Below are 22,483 nucleotides of genomic sequence, written 5' to 3'. Positions count from 1 at the left end.
TTTGATACAGTGATATATGAGCCTGACACTTCTGCTTATCATGTGGTATTGTATAACTGAAACTTGTTTCCACCTTGTTATAGCAGAAGCATTTTAGCCTCTTCTAAAGAATATATGGTAACTCTGCCTTGTGTGTGCAGCTGTGGCCTTGTGCAGGAGCAATTAATTGCTGACTTGACCTGATGATTTATTAATGATGGTGGTTAACCTGAGTCAGTTCATGTTTGAGAAAGGTTTACAATGGTTGGTGTTGAATGCAGTCGCGGAAAAGGAGTGAAATTAAGATCAAGAATACTTAGAATCATTCACCTGACCTGTTTGACATTTATAGAATGCTCCACACACAAAATCCCTAGAAATATGCGTATATAGTCACACATGTACACATGTGGAGGGGGAGAGGCGTAAAATAACTCCATCCCTACTTCTGTTGGTCTGACGGCGTTCGGAAGGCGCCGTAAGAGAGGCTATTCCCCTGCGCGGGTGTTGGTTGAAGCCATCGGATGCTATCATGTGACACACAATGCCCTATGAATTGCTTTCAAGCTGTAAGGTTTGCATACAGATATTTTTCTGAGCCAGTACGTTTAATAATAAAAGGATTTTTATAAACAAATTATTACTTGGGTGACTTGCCTATTTTAAGTTTCTAAAAATATCATAAGTAATTAGGAGGTCATTATGCTATGTATTTTAAGAGAATCCTAGCACATTTCCTGTCTGGCAGGTCAGTCACCCAATTTTAAATAGTCACCCTCTGCATTCCCTGGTAAACGTAGAAAGATGCCAGGGAATTAGAGTAAAAGAGGTGAAGCCCAGGGAAATGTGTCCATGCCTATTTGGTGTAATTGAATTAGCGTCTTTAATTGGTCTGCTGCTTGCCTTTGACACTTACCTGTGATGGGTGCTGATAGGATCCCCCTGGGAAGTCTGGCCGTGATTTCTCGGCTCTTGATGAATCCCAGGGCTGGGGGCGTGGCAGGGGAGAAAATTGAGGATAGGTTGGAATGGCAGTCCTCAGCCAGGACTGCAGCTGAGACTTCCCTTTTTGTTTACATGCAAAATGAAAAAGACCTATGAGTGAGTCTGCCACCTTCCTCCACCTTCCCATGGGCTCAGTGGGCATGGCTGAGGACTTTGGCCTTCCTTTGGTCTTTTTCATTTCTGTGCATATTTACTTTTGAAAAGGTAGAAAAATGGGCCTGCTGCGCTTCCTGTGTTGAGGCAAATGATTTCAGGAACTCGGGCTTCTGTTAGCATCTCAGTGTTAGAGCAAAGTGGGCAGGCTGCACGGCAGTTCCCAGCTGAGGCCGAGGCACAGGGCGGTTGGCATCACTGGTTCAGAGGAGGGCTGGGGAATTAGCCAGGAGGCCCAAAACAGAACTCGGGGCAGGTTTGCTCTGGATGCGCTGCTGGCTGTGGGCCTCAGAGCTCAGGGGCGGAGTCCAGGGATGGTTGGAGGGCTCCCAGTCGTGCCATCTGAGGTGGAGATTCAACCAGACTGCATGCTTAGAGTCTCTCTCAACTACCCTCATTTCAAAACCATATTAAAAAAAATCTACTTCTCAATATAAATTGCCATTGATAGAAATAATCCTTTTTTTTTTTTTTTTAATCTTCCAAGTATATGAGCAACGTGGACGCGTGGTGTAAAGCCTGTGGCGAGGTGGACCTTCCCTCCGAACTGCAGGATCTGGAGGACGCCATTCATCACCATCAGGGAGTATATGAGCACATCACTCTCGCCTATTCTGAGGTGAGCGGGCAGTTCCACTTGAGATGCAAAGCAACAGTTCTATATCATAACACCAAAAGCTGCAGAGAAAGAACACAGTTTTGTCTAGCCCAGAGACAGCTTGTGGATTTCGCGTTAAACTGCAGTTTGGTTGTGACTTTTGAATGCTGTGTGTGCTAGGGTGGGGGTGGGGCTCCTGTAAAACAGGGCGGTCGGCAGTGAGCACACTTCTCCTGCCCCTGTGACGTTTGTGGATTTCCTCTAGTGTGCTTCTGTCTCCATCTGCTAGAGTGAGATTCCAATTTTCTGGCTTGCATGTACTTAGGAAATACATATTTTTGCATGCTCTTCAGTCTAGTTGAACTCAGTTTTCCTGAATGAAACATTCTAGAAAGGAGGGAAACCCGATACCGCCTCATGTTCTGGATCCAAAAGCACACACTGTTTTGTTTGTTTTGTTTTGTTTGTTTTTTAAAGTTTATTTGAGAGAGAGAGAGCATGCACGAGCAGGGGGAGGGACAGAGGGAGAGGGAGAGAGAATCTCAAGCAGACTCCACGCTGAGTGAGGAAGCCTGACGTGGGGCGTGATCTCTTGACCCTGAGATCATGACCTGAGCCAAAACCAGGTCAGATGCTCAACCAACTCAGCTACCCAGGTGCCCCCAAAAACACACACTTTTGAAGCTACTAGCTGTTTTAGAAATCTAAGTATAGCATTTTCTATATTATTTTAAGGTAAACTATTTCTTTATATATCCCTATCTTATTTTCTGCCCCCTTTTTCTGGACCTGTTTTTAAATTTTTATTTTATTTATTAATATTATTTTTTTAGAGAGAGTGAGCTCATGCACACGCAGCAGGAAAGCGGCAGATGGAGAGGGAGAGAGAGAATCTTAAGCAGACTCCACGCCCAGTGTGGAGCCTGATGCAGGGCTCGATCTCACCACCTGAGATCATGACCTGAGCTGAAATCAAGAGTTGGACACTTAACCAACTGAGCCACCCAGGCGCCCCTGGGCCTGGCTTTTTTTGTGAGGACTTTATGGGATCACTTATTTCATGTTCACAACTCGGGTACGTGTCCTCGTTGGCTGTGCTGTTACAAATGAGGAGACCGAGGCTCAGAGATGAAGTGACTTGTGCCAGGTCTGCCACTGGAGGAGGTGGAGCAGAGACGTGGACCCAGGCAGGCCGGCTCCATGCTGCCTCTGAGTGCTCTCACGTGCTAGGCGCAGCTAGTGCCGAGAGCCCGACCTGGGCCCGCCTCATCCGCGGCGTGGTCATCAGGCCAGTCAGACCAGTCTGCCTTTGTGATGGTGGTTAAATTCCCGGAGGGGAGTGGGGGGGGTGCATGCCTGTCTTCAGCAGGGTGTCCCCCAGTCTCCCGTCGTCGTGGGCATTGACAGTCGTGTATGCTGAGATGAAAGCTCACTGGAGACCTGTAAGAAATGCTGCAAAACCCTGGCAGAGGGCAGGGCACAGAGTGGAGGCTCAGTTTACCCACGTCTTCCTTGATGGGAGCTACAAACACACTTGTCAAAGTCGTAGGGAAGAAGCCGGCCATTTGCTTTTCACTCGGCCCTTCCTGCTTCACTGAGCACCTGCTCTTCTCCTGCCCTTGCGCCCGGGCCTCCTGGTCCCGTAGTGTCCGCAGTGCCTGTGATACTTGCCTCCGAAAGCGGTCACGCCTCCTGCCCGGAAGGTTGAAATACACATTCGTTTCTCTAGCTACCTTTTTATCCAAAGGACCACCCCCCCCGCCTTTTTTAGCACAGTTTTATTTTGTCCATGGAATTTTAAAAAGTCCACTCTGTATTATGCTTCTTAATTTTGCACCCAATGTATTTAAGTACTGATAAAAGCCGAGGGTCACAGCAGGGTCACAGGATGCTGACCCCTCCCGCCATTGGTGATGTTAACCTTGACCCCTTGGTGAGGTTGGTCTGCAAGGTTTCTCTAGTGCAAAGTCATTAAAAAAACAATTTGTGAGAAGTCATCATTAAAAAAAATTTGGTTTTGAGGAGCATTTTGTGGGAGATAACACTGATTAAATGTTTCTCCCTGGTGCTTCTTGCCCCTCCCAGCTCCCCCTGCAATCGTTATTTGAGCGCTTCCTTACTTCCTGGTGTAACGTTCCCAGGCTCACTGTGTACTTTCCCTGCCTCGTCCCTGGGATCTGCCATCTCACTGAGGAGTTATAGTAATTGTGTCATGTGGAATTTAGAGCCTAAGATGGGGCGCTCAGGAGCACTCATTTACTTGTGGGGCATCAGCGCATTCAGGCCCTCAGGGCAGACAGTCAGGAAACCCTCGTACGCGGCTGTGTACCTGCGCACCGTGCACGCATGTCCACTCCACCCGGGACTGCTGCTGTATGGCCCCGTGTCTGTGTTAAAGACCCACGTGTTCATACCGGTGCTTCTGTTCCGAATCCAGTGCATCAGGGCTCTCTCCAGCCTTGCCCTTGCTGTGTTTATGAATTCCTTCTCAGACGACCAGAAGCCTGGCTCCCTTTATCCTCCAATCTGATAAGCTGTATTTTCTCCGTCTGCCCCGTCTCCTAGCCACTTGGTCTGCATCTGCGTCTCTCCCCCCGCCCCCCAGATCCTTAGAAAGCCCTGCCGTGGACACCTGTGTCCGCGCCCCCACCCTCACTGCCTCGGACCCTGGGTGCCAGGAGGGGAGGGGAAGCAAGATGGGAAGGGGAGGACTGCTTCTTTTGATTTTAAAGTGATTTTTTCTTTCCTGAATCGGTGGTTTTCTAACTTAGGGTGCTGGTTAAAGCAGCTTCTCATGCTCTACCCCAGAGATGGAGAGTCTCCGTCCGTGTTTAACCAATGTCCTTACTGATCTGGCACCTCTGCTGCAGAGGCTCTGTGGACCGCATGCTGGGAGCCAGTCCTTACTGTGTTTCGAAGGGTTGCGGTGCACCCAGGAGGCACTCCTCCCAGGGCTAACTGTGAGCCCCTGCCAGGGCGCGGGGTCCTTGAGAAGCAGGGACATGTGAGAGTGGGACTTTGCTCATCTTTTTTCTTTTCCTCTCACTTTCCCTTCTCCCTCCCATAATTTTTTCTTTAAACAATGTCTGCAGTTTCTAGTCTCTGATGACGCAGGTTTGCTGTGGGAAATCTTCCGAGTGTTTTTTTTTCCAAGACACAAACACCTGCTTTTCAGTGTTTTAATAAGCCCCATCCCATGGTGTTTCTGTTTGTGATTTAGCAGCAGGAGTATACATGTGCCTCGTAAACATGCGCTTGCTTCAGCTTGCCAGGTTTGGGGCTAATATTGTCTGTTGTAGTTGATCACAGGAGAGTGAAGTAATAGACACGTCTGGGGTAAGCTGTGCTTTTAGAAACAGCATATGTAGAGTATTCATTTTTAACATTTTATTTTTAAGCAAGCAAACTCATCAACTACTTTCCCCACAAACTAAATTCATACGGATGACTTTTATCTCAGCATTGCCCATTGGTCATACAAACCTAAACACTGAATGTTTGGATTGTGCAGTGCGTGTCTGTGCACCTGCCGAAGGTCTTTGCCACTGCAGCCGTGGGTGGCGACTCTTGGAGCAGGAGGAAGGGGGCTGGCACGTCGGCTTTGGCGGCTCTGATTGGCCGGGGCGTCAGGGTTTCTCAGTGTACCCCATGTGCTGACATACTGCACAGTTCAGTAGGGCCTCATGGAAGTGACTGGTTTGCTGCCCGTGAAACCGGTCAGCCTCCTTCTATGAGGCACTATATACGTGGGTGACGGCATGATTAGAGTTAACAGCATGTGAGAAGAAACAGCAAAATGAGTCACCTTGACATAGTCTTTGGTGTATGTGGAAGCTCGGCGACCTTGCTATAGAGGAACTCCTCTAAAGCGGTTGTTCCAAAGCCTCAGTAAGTGTCGCACCTTGCTGTCACTAGGCAGCGTGGTGGAGTCAGCGTTTGGCGCAGCATCAGAGGTGACAGACCACACAGCGGTCTCTGCACACCCCCAGTCTTGAAGCCTTGCAAGGACTTGAAATATAAAGGACTAAAAACCGGCAGGCCCAAGTGGAATCTGCAGGACAGCCATGTTCTCTGCATGGACCTGACGGGGCTGGTCCAGCGGTCTCCTGTTGTCATCTTGTCTTGGTTTTTCCTTTCTGATAATCCCAGGTAGAGGTGTCAGAGAGTCAACAGCTGAAAGATTTAGAAACCTGCCGTTAGAGGACCATCCTAAGAACTTGGCCGGGAGAAAGAACCATCATCAGAGGGGAGCCAAAAAGTCTGAAGGCAAGAATGTTGCCTTTTCTCTCTCAGGCGGCCTCCCTGATGCGTGGGGAAATGCCGCTGCTGGAACAGGACCTTTCAGAAGGTCATTGGCCTCTGTCATTGGTAGGAAATTCTTAGCGTAGTCATCTTAGGACGCTCCTCATCCAGGGAGGAGGTGTTCCTGTTTGGCCAAGGGCCATCGACCACAGCTACAGGACACGTGGACCCATCGTCACTCTTTCCTGCTTTATTAGAACTTTGATTCCAGAATCATTTCAGCACGAGTTGGAAAGGATAGTGGTGGCCGTGAGGCCATTCCCAGGCTTACCGTGGAGGTGTTTGCTCTGCAGGCCGTGGCCAGCCCCAAGCCCGGCCAAAAGTCAAATTGTGTTGGTTTGAGTTTATGCAGATGGTGCAGCTTGTTTCATGAAAGTTTTGAAGGACCAGTGTTTCCTCACTGCATGCTAAGTGTAGTCATTTCTGATCATGCCTTTATATATTTTGTGTATTTTGCTTGTTTGGGTTATATCTGGGGAATAACATTTCCTAGGACTTTCAGATCTACACCACCACATTTGGACCTAACTGACATATTGTAGGTCATATGTGATCTTTGGGTGGTGGCGGTTTTTTGCAACCATAAGCAATGATCTCCCATACTGTTCCCTTTTCTTAGATCAGAGCCACCTGCTTACTTTGTGCAAGTGAAGAAGATTCCTTGTGGAGTCTTTTAGCTCTCATCTGATTGATGGGAAATGTAGAGCACCAAGTACCAGAAATAAGAAGAGGCAAGTCTCTGTGAGGTGTGGTGGAACACACAGGAATCCAGATCTTGCCAATCTTACAAATCTCACGTGGAGTTTGATTAAAAGTAAATATTCAAGGGGTGCCTGGGTGGTTAAGTGTTTGCCTTCAGCTCAGGTCATGATCTCTGGGTCCTGTTATTGAGCCCTGTGTTGGGCTCCCTGCTCAGTGGGGAGCCTGCTTCTCCCTCTCGCTCTGCCTCTCCCCCTGCATGCTCGCTTGCTCGCTCTCAAATAAATAAAATCTTCTTTAAAAAAAGTAAAAGTTCAAGTACCAGACCATTATTCCAAATTTTTAACAGTTAAGAGTTTTCATTTGTCCTAGCTGGTTTAGTTATTAGAGCGTATTAGTTGTTCATATAGTTATAGAACATTAGTCTTTGTAAAATGTAATTTGCACGATCCATGCAGTCCTCGAGCACTGTAGTCCAAGAAAAACAAAGAGCAGAACCTGAAAAAAATGAGCCAGTTTGATTTCTTCAAAAATTGCAGCAGTCCTGCTTTTTGATAATAAAGGTTGATCTTTTTTGCAGCTATTGTCCCTTTGTGGGACAGGGTTTGACTGCCTGAAAGCTAGAAAAATATTTTTAGACAACACATGTAACTTCAATAAATTAATTCACCTATTCTATGGTTAAGAAATCTAGAACTACCTCACATACCATAAACGTAGGCTATTTGTTTCAGTACTTAAACTGTATAGTAATATTTGGGCTGCTGTATACTTTTCAGTGTCTTTCGTTATTTCTCTTCTGGTTATTGTGTACCATCTAAAAATCTTTATTTCTATGAAGTAGAATGGCTGCCTTCATAAATTTGTAGGGTATTTTTTCCTTACCTAATACTACCCTACTAATGAAGACAGACATTTTGCTGGAAGTCACTGAAATAGACATGATATCCTTTATGTGCCTGAATAGCTTCTTTTCAGTCGACATATCTATAAAAGCCGCACTGAGGGGACGCCTGGGTGGCTCAGTCAGTGAAGCGTCTGCCTTTGCCTCAGGTCGTGATCCCGGGGTCTTAGGACCGAGCTCCACATTGAGTACCACCTTGGGCTCCCTGCTCAGAGAGGACCCTGCTTCTCTCCCCCCCCCCAACCTCCCCCCCCCACAACCGCTCGTGTTCTGTCTCACATGCGCATGCTCTCTCTCTCTCAAATAAATAAAATCTTTAAACAAAAATGAAAAAAAAAAAAACTGCACGGAAATAGAATTGTTTCCAGAAGGTCTGTTGGAGAAATGCTACAGTGAGCATGTGCCAGAGTCGCGTGCTGTCTGTGTGTGGTCTCAGTGGGCGTAAGAGATGTTCTCTTGCCTGGAATCTGTCCGCCACTGACAGCAGCAGCCGTGACACTGAGGTGGACCCTTCAGTCCCTGCTTAGGAATTCCCAGAAGGCGGGGTTCTACTTGATAAGTTGTCTTATGTTGAGGTATTTTGTGTTCACATTCTCTGTATGAACTCAGCCATTTCCCACCACCTGCCCGTCATGAGCCAGTGTGTTCTTCTAAACCCAATAATGATATCTGCTCCGGAGCTCTGCTGAATACTAGAGACCCCCAAGGGAAGACAGATTCATTGGAATATTCTCGCTCAGATTATTTATTTATTCGTAGTAGTAGAATATTAATGGTATCACAACAATGCCGGTGGATACCTAGTGAGGCCGGAGAATTTTGTATTTCTAGTGTATCATATAAAACAATGGCTTAAGATAAAAGGTTTGCTTTCTGCCAGTGTAGAAGTCCCAAGGCTGGCATTCCAGGGCTGGTGCAGTAGCTCTGTTAGCAACAGATCTCTCGATCCTTTTGTCTTTTGCCTCTTTAGCAGGTAGGCTGCTATCCTGCTGCTATCCTGCTGCTATCCTTAAGGCTGACTCAAGGTTATTATTAGCTGCTAAAGCTCCAGCCATCTCCACCAAGTTCTTGGCAGCAGGGAGGGGAAAGAGGCAAGTGGGGGATGAGCATACACCACCTCCTAAACATCTTTCCTGGAAGCCCCCTCAATATTTTTTACTTCTGTATATTGGCTACTCTTGTTTGTAAGTGAGGTTTGGAAATGCAGTTTTATGCTGGGGAATTGCCATCCCTGACATTCAGGGTTTGGCTGTCAAGGAGGGGCCAGTGGACTTTGAGGAGGTAACTCTCCATTTCTGCCATACCTCTGGTCTGTGTCCTTCTAACACATATTCACCAAATCATATGCTCTGTACGTTTTTTTGACTATGTTATGAGGAGTAAAACATAGATGAAATATTTATATGAATTCTTAGTAGGCTCTATAGAACGTAAAATGTGTGACTTGGGGCACTGATGTTCAGTCCTAAGAGAAGCTACACCCCCAGTGATTAACAAAACATTTTCTGATGCCTGCTAGAATAAATTGTATGAATAATCTATCTTCACATAAAATTTATGTCTGTACATATATGTAAATCACATATATGCTACAATATAGAGACAAAGGTGATTTATAATAAAATGTGTTACAGCCTAAGGACATGCACAATAGAGGAAAAAATTAGATATTCAGATTCTTATCTGTGTTGGCCATAGATAAAAAACTGTTGCGAATATAGCAAATGCAGATCGGATATGTGTTACGTTGGTGACTCCAATACAGAGAATGGCATTATCCTGCTGCTGCTCTGAAATGGTAAGCAGCTCTTATAAAGTTACGAAGAAAACCAGGCACTGCCTTGCTTTGATTAACATGGTAATTGCATTCCTGAAAAAAATCAGTGTATGTTAGAGTAGGCAAAAAAAAAAAAAAAAAAAAAAGGAAGAACCTTCATGTGTATATGTTAAAATAGAACCTAGCTCAGATAATTGAGCAGGACAGGTCTTCATTTCGAGGTAATACCCTGCTTCTCTTGATCCTTCACAATGAGTCCCTTCCCAGATCCGTCATGGCGCCTCCCTCTCCAAAGTCATTGTATCAGAATTGCCCACGTGAGTTTCAGTGACTTCTGGGGCAACTCTCTGCTTTAGAAGACTTACATTTTCACTGTTTTTGTTGTTACACGTGCCTGATACTAAGTGGTTTAGTTGGTTCTTTTTCACCTGTTTTCTTTGGTTACGGTCACCTTGGCTGTTTCTGCTGAAGTTTTGCTATCTTGACGAGTTCGATCAGTCTTTTTTTTTTTTATTATTAATTAATTTGACAGAGAGACAGACAGAGAGAGAGAGGGAACACAAGCAGGGGGAGGGGAGGGGGAGAAGCAGGCTCCCCGCCGAGCGGGAGTTGGATCAGTCTTCATCTGTGAAGGCTGACAACCAGCCTTCGTGAGGAGCAGTCAGCACTTCCCACAGAGGTCTCAAAATCAGGTCTTAGGAATCAAACACGTTCCATTCCAGCACGACTGAAAGTTGTAAGAGCCTGGAAGGAAATTTCACGGGCTTCTGGTTGCTGAGGGCTTCCCGTGGTGGTCTGTCCTGCCCACCTCCTCCTCCTGCGGCCTCTGAACTCTGCTTGTGTGTGTTCACAAGGTTCCCATTTGCTCCTCCTTTCCGTAGAAACCCAGGGAGGTTTTCAGACTCAGAAGTATCTGAGCACAGGGATCATGGTGGTGGGGGCTGACTCGAGAAGCCCCCTGAATTACAGCCTCACTACGTTTATAGGCCACCTGTCTTTTCGATTCTCCATGTTGTATTTTTTCTGCCACATCTGGCATAGTCCTTTATAAATCTTAAGAATCACTTAAATGTAAAAAATACATAGTGCTTGGGGTGCCTGGGTGGCTCAGTTGTTAAGCGTCTGCCGTCGGCTCAGGTCATGATCCCAGGGTCCTGGGATCGAGCCCCGCATTGGGCTCCCTGCTCGGCGGGAAGCCTGCTTCTCCCTCTCTGCTACTCCCCCTGCTTGTGTTCCCTCTCTCTCTGTCTCTCTCTCTCTGTCAATTAAATAAGTAAAATCTTTAAAAAAAAAAATACATAGTGCTTTTCTTTCCATATTCCGCTTTTACCTTTGCTTATTTCTTTGGTTAGTCTGAATGCTTTCATTTCATTGTAATTTGGTAATTAGCTGCCATAGTATAGAAATAATATTGAAATCTCTTTTTAAAAATGATGGCACTTTAATTAAAATTTCTTTAAGTTCATGAATCAAGTAAAATGGCACTTGAAATTTTTAGTCTGTGAGGTAAAATTGCTATCCAACTACATCAGAAAGTTTAAGTACATATTCTTTGCCAAGGGCTACATAGTACTTTTTTAACTGAGGTTTTAAGATTCAGTGTCTAAAATTTTGCTCCACTGTGAATGTTTAATTCTAACAATACCTCAAGAGAAAATTATTACATTTAAATTTTAATTTGCGGGTAACTCAACAATGCAATTATATCAACTGACATATGCCATTTAAGGCAAAATACTATGTTTATTCATTAAGAATGGCATTTAGTGTCATGTATGAAAATGAACAGTCTTTTAACTCGGTGTTTTACCGCCTTTGGTTCTGTAGCACCACTGGAGAACTGAGGGATTTGTTTTAAATTTTATTTTGCTCTTTATAAAATATTCTTTGAGTAAAACTGCAGTTCGTATTTGTATGTGAGTGTGAGTGCGTGCGTGTGTGTGCATGTACACACATGCTCCGAGCCCGGTATTGGGCTCTCCCGGTGGAGGTAGAGCTGCGACCCTTGGCTAATCAGCCCTCTGTTCTCTCGGAAGGTGAGCCAGGATGGGAAGTCGCTCCTTGACAAGCTCCAGCGGCCTTTGACTCCCGGCAGCTCTGATTCCCTGACGGCCTCCGCCAACTACTCCAAGGCCGTGCACCACGTCCTTGATGTCATCCACGAGGTGCTGCACCACCAGCGGCAGCTGGAAAACATCTGGCAGCATCGCAAGGTCCGGCTCCACCAGCGGCTGCAGCTCTGTGTGTTCCAGCAAGACGTGCAGCAGGTCAGTCTTGGGCCCGCTTTGCTGCCTGTGGATGGAGTCGGGACCATGCACACCCACACACACACGCAGCTGCTGTGCTTTCCACGAGCAACTGTGGGTCTGAGCGTGCACGCGCAGGCTTCTGCCAGCCACTAGCTCACATCGGCAGGACACGTGAGGCGGTGCAGGGCCTCCGCCAGAAACTCTGAGGCGTGTTCTTGGAACAGGGCATCCCCACTTACGCTTATTTGTGAGAGTAATGCCAGAGGTGCTTCTACCCGGTTTTGTTACAATTTAGCATCTCTCTGTCCTCTGGTCACTGAAGCAGTAAGCTAACCGCACTTCATGAGATAGTGCGGTCTGTGGTACACAGTAGGTGCTTAGCAGATACTAGTCTAGTTAACAAAAAGTGGAGTTTTATGACTCTTAATTTCTAAGCAGTTTTCATCTTGTTACTGTTGTTAGAAAAATAAGAGTAAACCTACCTGCCATGCTGTTTATGCCCTATTATGGGGTAGAGAAGATTGGCCTGCTGCCAGGGTTTTGAGGGTTAAAGCTATGGTAGCATATAAAATATGATACAGCTTTAGTGATAAACAAGATAACAGTTGTGTCCTTGCCCTAAAATAGAGGGAAACATGGGTGTGGACGAGGTGTGAACGCTGGGGCTGAGGAGATCCTGGGTTATTTATGCAAGGAAGCCGTCACGGTGATAGGTCTGGAACAAAACCTCTCTCTCTTCCCTGGGTGCCCAGGAGCCCAGGAGCGTTGCTCAGACATGTATGGGTTCAGATTTCACTCTCCCCATGTGACATCCGAAGGCCAGTGGGCTTTCCTGCTCAGTGGGTTGAGACTGTGGAGAGTCGTGCTGTGTTCCGATGAACACACAGATTCTCTATATTTTATTGACCATCATTCTTCACGTAATGTGAGTCTGGTGAGTTCAGAATACTTTAAATTGCTCTATAATTTTTAATTTTCACATACAGTGCTTTGATTCTACTTATGGTTATTGAGTTCTCTGAAGATTGCATATACCAAGTACCTCAGAAACGATCATTTTGATGTTATTCATGCCTCTTTCCAATGCTGTTTTAATCAAAGAGGATAATTGGCAGGGAAAGAATGTAGAGCAGGGAGTGAACGGGGGGAGTCAATGTCAGGGAGAAAAGAGGTGCTGTGGTTGAAAGCATGAATATCAGCTTCCCCTGATTGTCTAAAAACTTCCACAAACCACGAAATGTTAATAGTTTCAGTGCAATTATTAAAGGATTTTCCCACTCACCTCCCATCCCTTGGATCAAGTGTTCATTACACCCCCATGGACCAGCACGCCCTCTGGACTTGTGTCTGAAGCAGCAGCAGGGGCTCCCCTCCGCCGTTGCCCCAACTCTGAGGGCTCCACGGGGCACCAGGCACATGAGAATAAGCCGCTGGGCAGTTTATGGTAGGGGGAGGCATCTTTGGGAATAGGCTGAGGAGTCTAGCCATCTAATTTGGCACCACGTACTTGATGCCCTTGAATTTGAAAACAGCAAACATTACATTTTATATGTAGAAAGGTAATTATGATAATTATGAGACCAGTTCTTTAAGCTAGATTTTTTTTTTTTTTCTCAAACATCAGTAGGTTGGGTTGGATGTTAGCAGGAGAGAGTGTTTTGCAATACACATAATGCATATATGGTCCTCTTAGCATTCCATAGAAAATAGATAATTGCTCTTTAAGGGAAATGTTCTTTTGATTAAATGATCTGGAATGGTCTGGACTTGTTATGCAAACAGGAGATTGCTGTGTAGGCTTGACTTGTGGAGCAAGAACTGAAGTTGATAAGATTACGCAAAGCAAGTGCTTTACCTTGAAGGAGTCCATAGGATGTCAGAACCAAAACCGTGTTTCTGAAACTCAAGCAGTTATAACACGTGGAAAGTTTTGCTATATTGAACATAGACTAGGAGAGGAAGCTGAGAATAAATGGAAAAAAATAGTAGTCCTTTAGAAAGACATTGTCAGCAGAAGGTAAATTTGTAAAGATGAACACAAAATCCACAAAAAATATAAGTCAACTAGATACCACAAGTGGTTTTTGCTTGGTTGTTTTGAGTGATGAAAAAGCATCCATAAATACTGCTGAGAAAAAAGAAAAGCAAGCAACCAACCACACAATAGGTATGGAATGATGACTTTTTTTTATGGAAACAGCCCTCCCAAAGAGTACATGCTTGTCCATGGAAAAATCTTGGAAAGAATAGAAGCCAGAGTGTCAGCAGCACATTTTCCAGGAAGAATGGCATGATCTTTGAAACATGAATAATTTTGGCTTAGTGTTTAATTTTTCCACAAGCAAAGGGGGTGTTATGATTTCTATATGGAAGACACTGAGGTGGACGCGCAGGTGAGGCCACAGCTGCGTGGGCCACTTGCCGCTGGAGGAGCGGGCTGGCACGACTGACAGGTGCACATGCTACCTGCTGACAAGTAGAAACCTTCGTCCTTGTTCACTGAAAAATAAAATTAATACTCTGCCACATTTCTTGATGATGGAGTAATACATGTATTCCCATTGCCTTGTGTTCACTGTTAGAGCAACCCTGCGTGTGGGTGTTTGGTTGTGTTACCGCTGAGCAGTGGTCTTCAGTTTAGGGCAGGCTGAAGTTTGCTCTAGCAGCATCAGTTTGGCTGCACTTGTTCGAGTGGGGTGATATGTGTGCGAGTAGCCCATAGTGGTATTGCTCGCAGACTCATTTTCCTACTCACCGACCGGTTCAGTCTGCCTGACTCTCACACTGGTGCCATTTAGTTACTCCAACACGTTGGGCAAGGTGAAGGGCCCCAGAATTCCCTTTCCTGAAGCAGGCTGCCCTCCCCAAAGAAGCCTGTAAGGCAGGGAGATCTCTCAAGAAAGCCTCCTGACCCCACCCCCCACCCCCGGTCGGCCTTCGTGTGTATGAGTGTCACCCCCACTGCGTTATTTCTTGGAAAAACTCCTTCCTATTGATGTGGGGCCATTAACTAATATTCTGAGAAAACAGTGAAACAAATCCAGTATCCTCTAGATTCTTCTTCTCATCCACATTTCATTCCCCCCCCTTTTTTTCTAAAGTCTCTTACTCACATGTGTGACACTCAGAGATACAGAGGTAACTGTGTTGCATATGTCAAAGCTTCTTTTCTCGAGGAATTATAATCTAGTAAAAACAGATCATTTGATAATCTAATAAATTATACCATAACATGTTCAGATTGAGTGTTTAATGTCTGGTTATTGTCAGGTGTAATTTCGCTAAGGCGTGAGTGTGAGTCATGCCTTTGAAGGGGTTAGCTGGAGTGAGGGAGTAGGTACAATGAGCTGCCCTTCTCCATGTTATCTGCCTACCTTGCACATGCATTTTAAGGGTGAATATCTATGCCTTAATGATGTGTGCAAACGTGGGCGTACCAGAAAGCTTTGTCTGTATCCATCTCAAACGTCAAGGGTCTGGTGTACAGGGAAAATGAAGAGACCTGTAATAGAGGCACAAGTCACAGTTACCTGGCTGTCGTGAACACCTTCACAGGAGAGGTAGGGTTTGAGCTGCTCTTTGAAGGATGGGTAGAAAGTCGGCAGGTTGAGGATTGGGCAATGGGAACTGCAGTGAGATTCGAGACACAGAAGGGCGGGGCCTGTCCAAAGAGCTGCTGGCAGCACGGCGTAGGCGGCATGGAGAGGTGTGGAGGTGTGAGATGGGCCAGGTGCTGGAAGGGTGACCTCATGATGAAAGCTTGCAACTTGTTTCTGTGAGCGTGGGGATGCCACTGAAGGGACACAGTGGAGCTTGCCTGAGTGCTGCAAATGGTTGCCAGGGACTGGGGTGGCTTGTGAGTGGCCACGAGGCTTATGTGAGGAACACGTAGATGGCATTCTGCTTATCTTGGTGCTTCAGGTGCTTAACTACCGTGTGTTTCTCTCCTCTCTTACTCTCACAGCCAACCTGTTGAGCTAATGCTTTCCCCCTGCACTATGCTGAGTTCACACCAGGCAGGGCCTGTGCCGTGTGCATTTTGACTCGATGCTCTGGGCCGTGGCGTGGAGGACAGGATCCTGCACGTGTTGGAAAGCTTGCCCTGGTTGCAGTGTGGTGAGGGAGTTGGAGGGAGCGAGACTCCCGTTGAGGAGACAGGCTAAGTCCTATCGTGGACGTCCGTGCATGCCGTGGAGGAGTCTTGGAGAACAGAAGTGTGAGGTCCATGGGGCAGTGGTCTGTATTTTATTCACTGCTGTTTCCCAAGTGTCTGGGATTCAGTTCAGTATTTGTCAAATGAGTGAATGAATGGATAGATGAAGAAATTTAAGGAATTATCCAGTTTTGCTGATTAAAGATTCTTTTGGGTTAAAAGTTTCTTCATTTATTCTGGAAAGGGGGTAGGTTGGCCTTATATTGGAAACAAGTGATCTAACTAGGAGATCTGCTTGAAGGAATGGGAGTTTTGCTTGATGTTAGGGATTCAGGAGTGGCAGGGAAAGGAAGGGATAATTTCAGTGCATGGGAATTGTGCAAATGTGGCGAGGTCTCTAGTACAGATTTTAGCCACTTGAATGCAAAATGGGTCTTCAGTGCAGCAGCGGGAGGGAAGTCAGGATATGCCATAAAGGCAAAGGAAGAGGTTTCAAGTGCCCAGAGAAGCTATTTTATAGGTTTGCCTCGGGTCCTAGGCTGCTCTCCTTATGCCAGTTAAAGCCGTCTCATTGTGATGCTTGACTTAAAAGAGTTCTTGTTTGGTATCACCTACGACGGACCTAACTTTTAAGTGAAGGTTTCTGAACCTCATTGTCCTTTCCTCATTCATTTAAGTCAGGAGGGTGGGTTTTTCTCGTCCCACTCACCAGAATCATTATATAGCCCTAGCTACTTAACATTTTCTTCTATGTACATTCCCACGCTCACAGTTTTGATTGTGACTGGTGATAAGAATGGTTAGAGGATTGCCATCTTTTCTGAGAGCTTCTCCATTGGAATTAGGGAGTCCTGGAGGGTAAGTGTTTGGGTAGGGACCGGGAAGCTGCTGGGGGCCTATGGAGGCTGATGCTGATCTTCCTGGTGGGTCTAGAGCCAGCTTTAATTCCTTTTTTTTTTGTGGTAGTGAACACAGGAGAGACTCGGCTGTGAGGGTTATCTTAGTAACTAAGCTCAGAAGGAGCTGAAAGCCAGTGGTGGGAGTTCAAAGGGTGGGAAATGGATTAATTTCTTCCCCCAAAGCAGATAGAATACAGGACTGTAGGATACATGAGCTGGCACTGTGAGCCGGCAGGACAGGGAGCTGGAGCCTAGGGGACTGGGTAAATCAGAAGTGAGTAGAGAGCAGAGGTCATCAAGCCCTCGAGCACTCCTGCGCTCAGGAGCAGGCAGAGTCCGGAAAACCCCAGACCCCTTGGGACTCCCTTTTATTGAGTGCCAGCCACATTGCCTGGGACCCCAAAGTGGAAAATGCCCAGGGATTATTAGCTGGACACATGCATGTAGACATGTGCACGGGTGTGTATTTATACAGTTCAGTAACTAGACTTACGCTATACATAATAACTTCAGTGTACCAGATTAAGATCTGGACATAGGAAGATTTGGGGGGAGGTGGATAACTTTGGACTTTTTACATTCATTTACAAACTAAGAATGAGAAAAGTAAACAGATGAGCCAGTATTGATAGAATGATGCATTTGGTTGGAGTTTGATGGGAGTATCCAAGGTGAGACTATTTATATGAGTAATAACCTACCTACCACCTTCCTCCTTCCTTTCCTTCCTTAGCTTCTTTGTTTTCCTTAAGAAGTTTCATGTACTTATGTAATTAAAACTAGGGTAATAACCATGAGAACTGGTGATTTAAATATTTTTAGAAGATAGATGGGTAGGTAGATGATGTAAAAGTTTAAAATTATGCCAACTCCTCTTTTTTTTTTGTTTTAATTTTAATTCCAGTATAGTCAACATACAGTGTAATGTTAGTTTCAGGTGTACCATATAGTGATTCAGCATTCTGTACATTACTCAGTGCTCATCACGGGGAGTGTACCCTTTAATCCCCCTCACCTATTTCACCCATCCCCCGCCACCTCCCCTCTGGCAACCATCTCTTTGTTCTCTGTAGTTTAGAATCTCTTTCTTGCTTTGTCTCTCTCTTTTTTTTCCCTTTGCTCATTTGTTTCTTAAATTCCACATGAGTAAAACATATGGTATTTGTCTTTCTCTGACTTATTTCCCTTAACTTTATACTTTCTAGCTCCATCCATGTCATTGCAAATGGCAAGATTTCATTCATTTTTATGGCTGGATAATATTCCATTACACACACACACAACACACATTATACCTCTTTATTAAAATATCAGTGGACAGTTGGGCTGCTTCCATAATTTGACTATTGTAAATAATGCTTCTATAAATATCAGGGTGTTTATGTCCCTTTGAATTAGTGTTCTTGTATTCTTTGGGTAAATACCTGAGTAGCGTGATTACTGGATGGTAGGGTAGTTCTATTTTTAACTTTTTGAGGAAATTCTGTACTGTTTTCCATAGTGGCTGTACCAGTTTGCATTCCCACCAACAGTGTAGAGGGTTCTCCTTTCTTTCCCTACATCCTCGCCAAAATCTGTTGTCTCTTGTGTTTTTGATTTTAGCCATTCTGACTGGTGTGAGGTGGTATCTCATTGTGGTTTTGATTTGTATTTCCCTGGTGATGAGTGATGAGCATCTTTTCATGTGTCAGCCATCTGTTGGAGAGCTGTTCGTATCTTCTGCCCATTTTTCATTGGCTTACTTGTTTTTTGGGCGTTGAATTGTCTAAGTTCTTTATGTATTTTTGGATACTAACCCTTTATCAGATATGTCATTTGCAAATATCTTCTCCCATTCAGTAAGTTGCCTTTTTGTTTTGTTGATTGTTTCCTCCTTCACAGTGTGGAAATTCTTTATTTTGATGAAGACCCAGTAGTTTATTTTTGTTTTTGTTTCCTTTGCCTCAGGAGATATATCCAGAAAAATGTTGCTATGGCCAGTGTCAGAGGGTTCTTCTAGGATTTTTATGGTTTCACGTCTCACATTTAGGTCTTTAATCCCCACCGAGCCCTTTGTGAGCCCTTCTTCATTGATTTCACCTATGTTCCCTTGTAGCCAAGACAGTGTACATGGAGCTCGTGTTCCTGACATTTCATATGCTCTTAGATTAGGTAAGCAAAAGTAGCTCTAGAGGTGCCAGGGTGGATCAGTCGGTTAAGCATCTTTCTACTGATTTTAGCTCAGGTCATGATCTCAGGGTCGTGAGATTGAGCCTCGAGTCGGGCTCCCCACTCCGCAGACAGTCTGCTTAAGATTCTCTCTCTCCGTCTTCCCTTCACCCCTGTGCTCAAGCTCTCCCTCCCCCCCCCCCCAAATAAGTATATCTTTTTTTAAGAAACTAGTAGCTCTTGCAACGCAGGGCATTGTGGTTCTGTATTACACGTTTGCTGTAATGTTTGCTATACATTTGTGTAACTTGTTGAGGTTGTTTATTTAAACGGCCTATTTTTTTTCTTTTTTTAAAGATTTTATTTATTAGAGAGAGAAAGAGCATGAGCAGGGAGGGGCAGCAGGAGAGGGAGAAGCAGGCTCCCCGCTGAGCAGGGAGCCCGATGTGGGACTCTGTCCCGAACCCTGGGATCATGACCTGAGCCAAAGGCAGACGCTTAACCAACTGAGCCACCCAGGCGCCCTGTTTAAATAGCCTATTTTTCCAAGTGAGCATTAGGCTTAGTATACTTCAGAATGTTCTAGAAAGCATATTTTTTAAAAGACCTTTCCATATTAAGAATAATTCTATAGATTTTTAGGGCAAACTTAACTCTAATTTTGGAATACAGTGAATGAAGAAACAGTTCTTGGCTCCAGTGGAGAGAAATAAAGAAATGGAGGACTATCATTATTGTCAGGCAACTGTACATGCTGGCCCTGAAAAACTCCCCCTTCTTTCCTCAGTCCCCAGTAGACCGCAGCTGCGTGTTGCCTTGTGTCTCTCATTTCACCGTGGAGGTTGTGCCATGCAGGTCATAGAATTTAGAGCCAGAGGTCCTTGTGACCCTGTCAAGCTGAGCTCCTTATTTTCCAGTTAATAAAACTGAGCCTTGAAAAAGTCCAGTGACTTGGCCGAAGCTCCAGGAAGCCCAGCGGTTTTCTAACTGCTTCACTGGTCTTGACCTGAGGAGGATGGTTCATTTCTGAGCTAATCAAAGAGCAAAATTCAATTGGCAGGTTACTTAGGAAGGAGTATTGAAGTGGGGCTTTTCAGGCTGGGGAAGGGCTCTCTAGAAGCTACAGTTGCTCGTTGCTGTGAGGGGTTCCTTTAGTCCCCTTGGGAATGGATAAGTGGGGGCAGAGAAGGCAGGGGAGAGAACCCCTCTGCACTGACTCATAGCTTCCAGCGGTCTTGAAGCCAGCTCCCCACAGCGGCCCCGGGCTGTGTCCGTGTCCTGTTCTCCAGGCGGTGGCCCACAAGCCTGGCCCCCACCAGAAAGAAAGGGAAGAACATGAACGAGGGTGCTGGCTTCAGGTGAAATATGCTCTGAGCTTCTGGGAAGAGGTACCAGGCAGCCTGGGAGAGCAGGTGTATGTGGGATTCAATAATATAAACTCAGAGTATTCCTTCTTTTGTGATCTTAACTTTGTGGGCAAATTTCATTAGTAGCATAATATCGGATATCCTCACAGCAATGCTAAACACCAGGCTTTCCTAAAAGCATTCTCTAAGGGAAGGCCTCCTTTTTGGTCTTTGGTCTCCTGCTTTGTTGCCTAATCACTCATTCTTTGTTATAATCGTTAAAATATCATGGATTTGATAATCAAGAAAGCTCTGATCTAGATGATGGTTTCAGGAGCACTTGTTTAAAAATGGCCCTGGGGGAAAAAAAAAATTTAAAAAATAGCCCGGAAACACATAGTATGTCTATTTCGAGATTGGCATCCCTGGTGATTTAAATGAAAACCAACAAGGGTCAAACAAGGAAGTAACTAAATGAAACTGGGTTAATTTTGGTTTCATAGGGAATGGGCAGGGAGAAAATTAGTATTTTGCCACTGGAAAAATCTGATTTTATATTAAAAAAGAACACATTTAGGGTATTTTAGAATTAACTTGGTTTTTCACTTGATTCATGTGTTTGTGTTTTGTGAACTGAATAAATGTGACTTAGAAGGAATTCTCATTATTCTGACAGAAAACGCTTATTCACTGATTATGTCTCTTTAAAATGGTGGCTGGATTTCACAGATATTTGTATGCTTTCCCTGAATACTCTTTGGATCCAAAGTTCCCAGTAAAACGAGACTGGCTTCATGTGTTCTTGGTTGTTTTATGTCTGAGGTCTTATCTAGTTTTTATAAACAGCCCTCCTAAAGCTGGAACTCTAATTTTAGAAATATTTTTACAGCGTTCATGTTGTATCTACAAGCCATGATGTAATGTAATGACGGGTTAGAGCCTGAGTTTGGGGCTCTGAAGACCTTCATGTGAATCTCTTTCCTCGGTCTTCTTTCTTGGGCACGTTGCTTCACTTCTCTGAGACCCCATGTCTTGTTGAATAGGGACAGTAATCAAAGTCCACTCTCTCGTTTGTAGCCCTTGGGCATAGATGTGTTTGGGGGTTGAGAGTTTTTCAAACTTTAGGAAGATAACAGAGTGCGTACAGGGTGTGATACAGGACCCTCTCGTGGGGTCTGGGCCGCCCCCCATACTCTAAAGGAAAACATGGAGATTTCTGCAGCCAAGTGGACAAGGATCTAAACTACACTAAGGGAGTCAGATCTTGCTGCCAAATGAATTTTTGGGACCAAGTTTTGAAAAAATAATTGAGACTTTCAGAGCTGTTGCTGCTTTTTTGTGGATAAGGGATTATGGACCTGCATGTGTTGCCCTCCCAAACATGGTGTGGAATAATCTCTCAGTAAATGATGGCTGGCAGCAGTGATGTGATTCGTGGTGATAGTAGGAGGTGACTCCGGTCAGTATTTGAAATAAACATCTCTGCGCTTTGAAGGGAAAATGTCTTTACATGGTCTTCATATTGTCTATTGTTGAGACATGGGTTTGTAAGAATTAGTTTCCTCTGATGGGGGTGTAGTATTTAGTCACAAAATCTTAAAGAAGCAGTCACCAGAAAGAGTAGTCCAGGAAACAGTGAGCGTTAGGTAGTGGGGGCTTGTCACAGAAAATCACGTAGGTTGTACAAGACAGCCGGAACTCTGCCACGTGAGTTGGGGGAAAGGTGCCGGCGGCAGCCAGTTCCCATGGCCTTTAACCGAGAGTTGGGAGTGTTTGCTGTCCATTATAACACAGTCACTTCATCAGAGGTCGTTTGCCCAGGAGCCCCCAGCTGTTGGCAAACAAGAACAGCTCTTTCCTTCCAGACCCCATTGTGCCACCTAGATGGCACTGGAGCCGACTCAAGAGGCGTACAGACCAGCGGTTAAGAGAGTGGACCCTTTGACCAGATTTTCTGGATCTTAGTCCCCAGACTGACTCTTCCACATGGTAGTTGAGGGTCTTTGGTCCTGTGTCTTCATCTGTGAAATGGGCATATGATATGCCTCCCCTACCCCAGCTCACTGTGAGGACTGATGGCTTGGTGCACACACAGCCCAGGTCAGTGCTTGCTGTAACAGCAAGTTCTCAGACAGCAGTATAATTATTAGGTAAGAAATGAGCATAATCATACTTGCCATCATCATGATCTATCTTGTAATTACAAACAGGGAGTGAAGCTAAACAATATGTAAGGTTTCCTGACCATCTGACATTTTGACTTAGATGCTG

The 22,483-nt window shown here is 45.2% G+C and overlaps 1 protein-coding gene across 6 annotated transcripts in view; it reads left to right on the top strand.

Moving 5' to 3' along the window:
* The window catches only part of TRIO (trio Rho guanine nucleotide exchange factor), a 222,609-nt gene that overhangs the window by 30,852 nt on the left and 169,274 nt on the right, over window positions 1-22,483 (top strand). For all 6 annotated transcript variants that reach the window (XM_027606767.2, XM_027606769.2, XM_027606766.2 and 3 more), the window contains exons 7-8: window positions 1,625-1,756; window positions 11,454-11,684. In XM_027606767.2, the coding sequence (XP_027462568.2) occupies window positions 1,625-1,756; window positions 11,454-11,684 (363 nt within the window). The remainder of the gene's footprint in view (window positions 1-1,624; window positions 1,757-11,453; window positions 11,685-22,483) is intronic.

Source organism: Zalophus californianus, chromosome 5 (genome assembly GCF_009762305.2).
Source record: "Zalophus californianus isolate mZalCal1 chromosome 5, mZalCal1.pri.v2, whole genome shotgun sequence".
Lineage (NCBI taxonomy): Eukaryota > Metazoa > Chordata > Mammalia > Carnivora > Otariidae > Zalophus > Zalophus californianus.
Note: the sequence above shows the minus strand (reverse complement) of the source record. Positions and strands in the feature narration are given on the sequence as shown.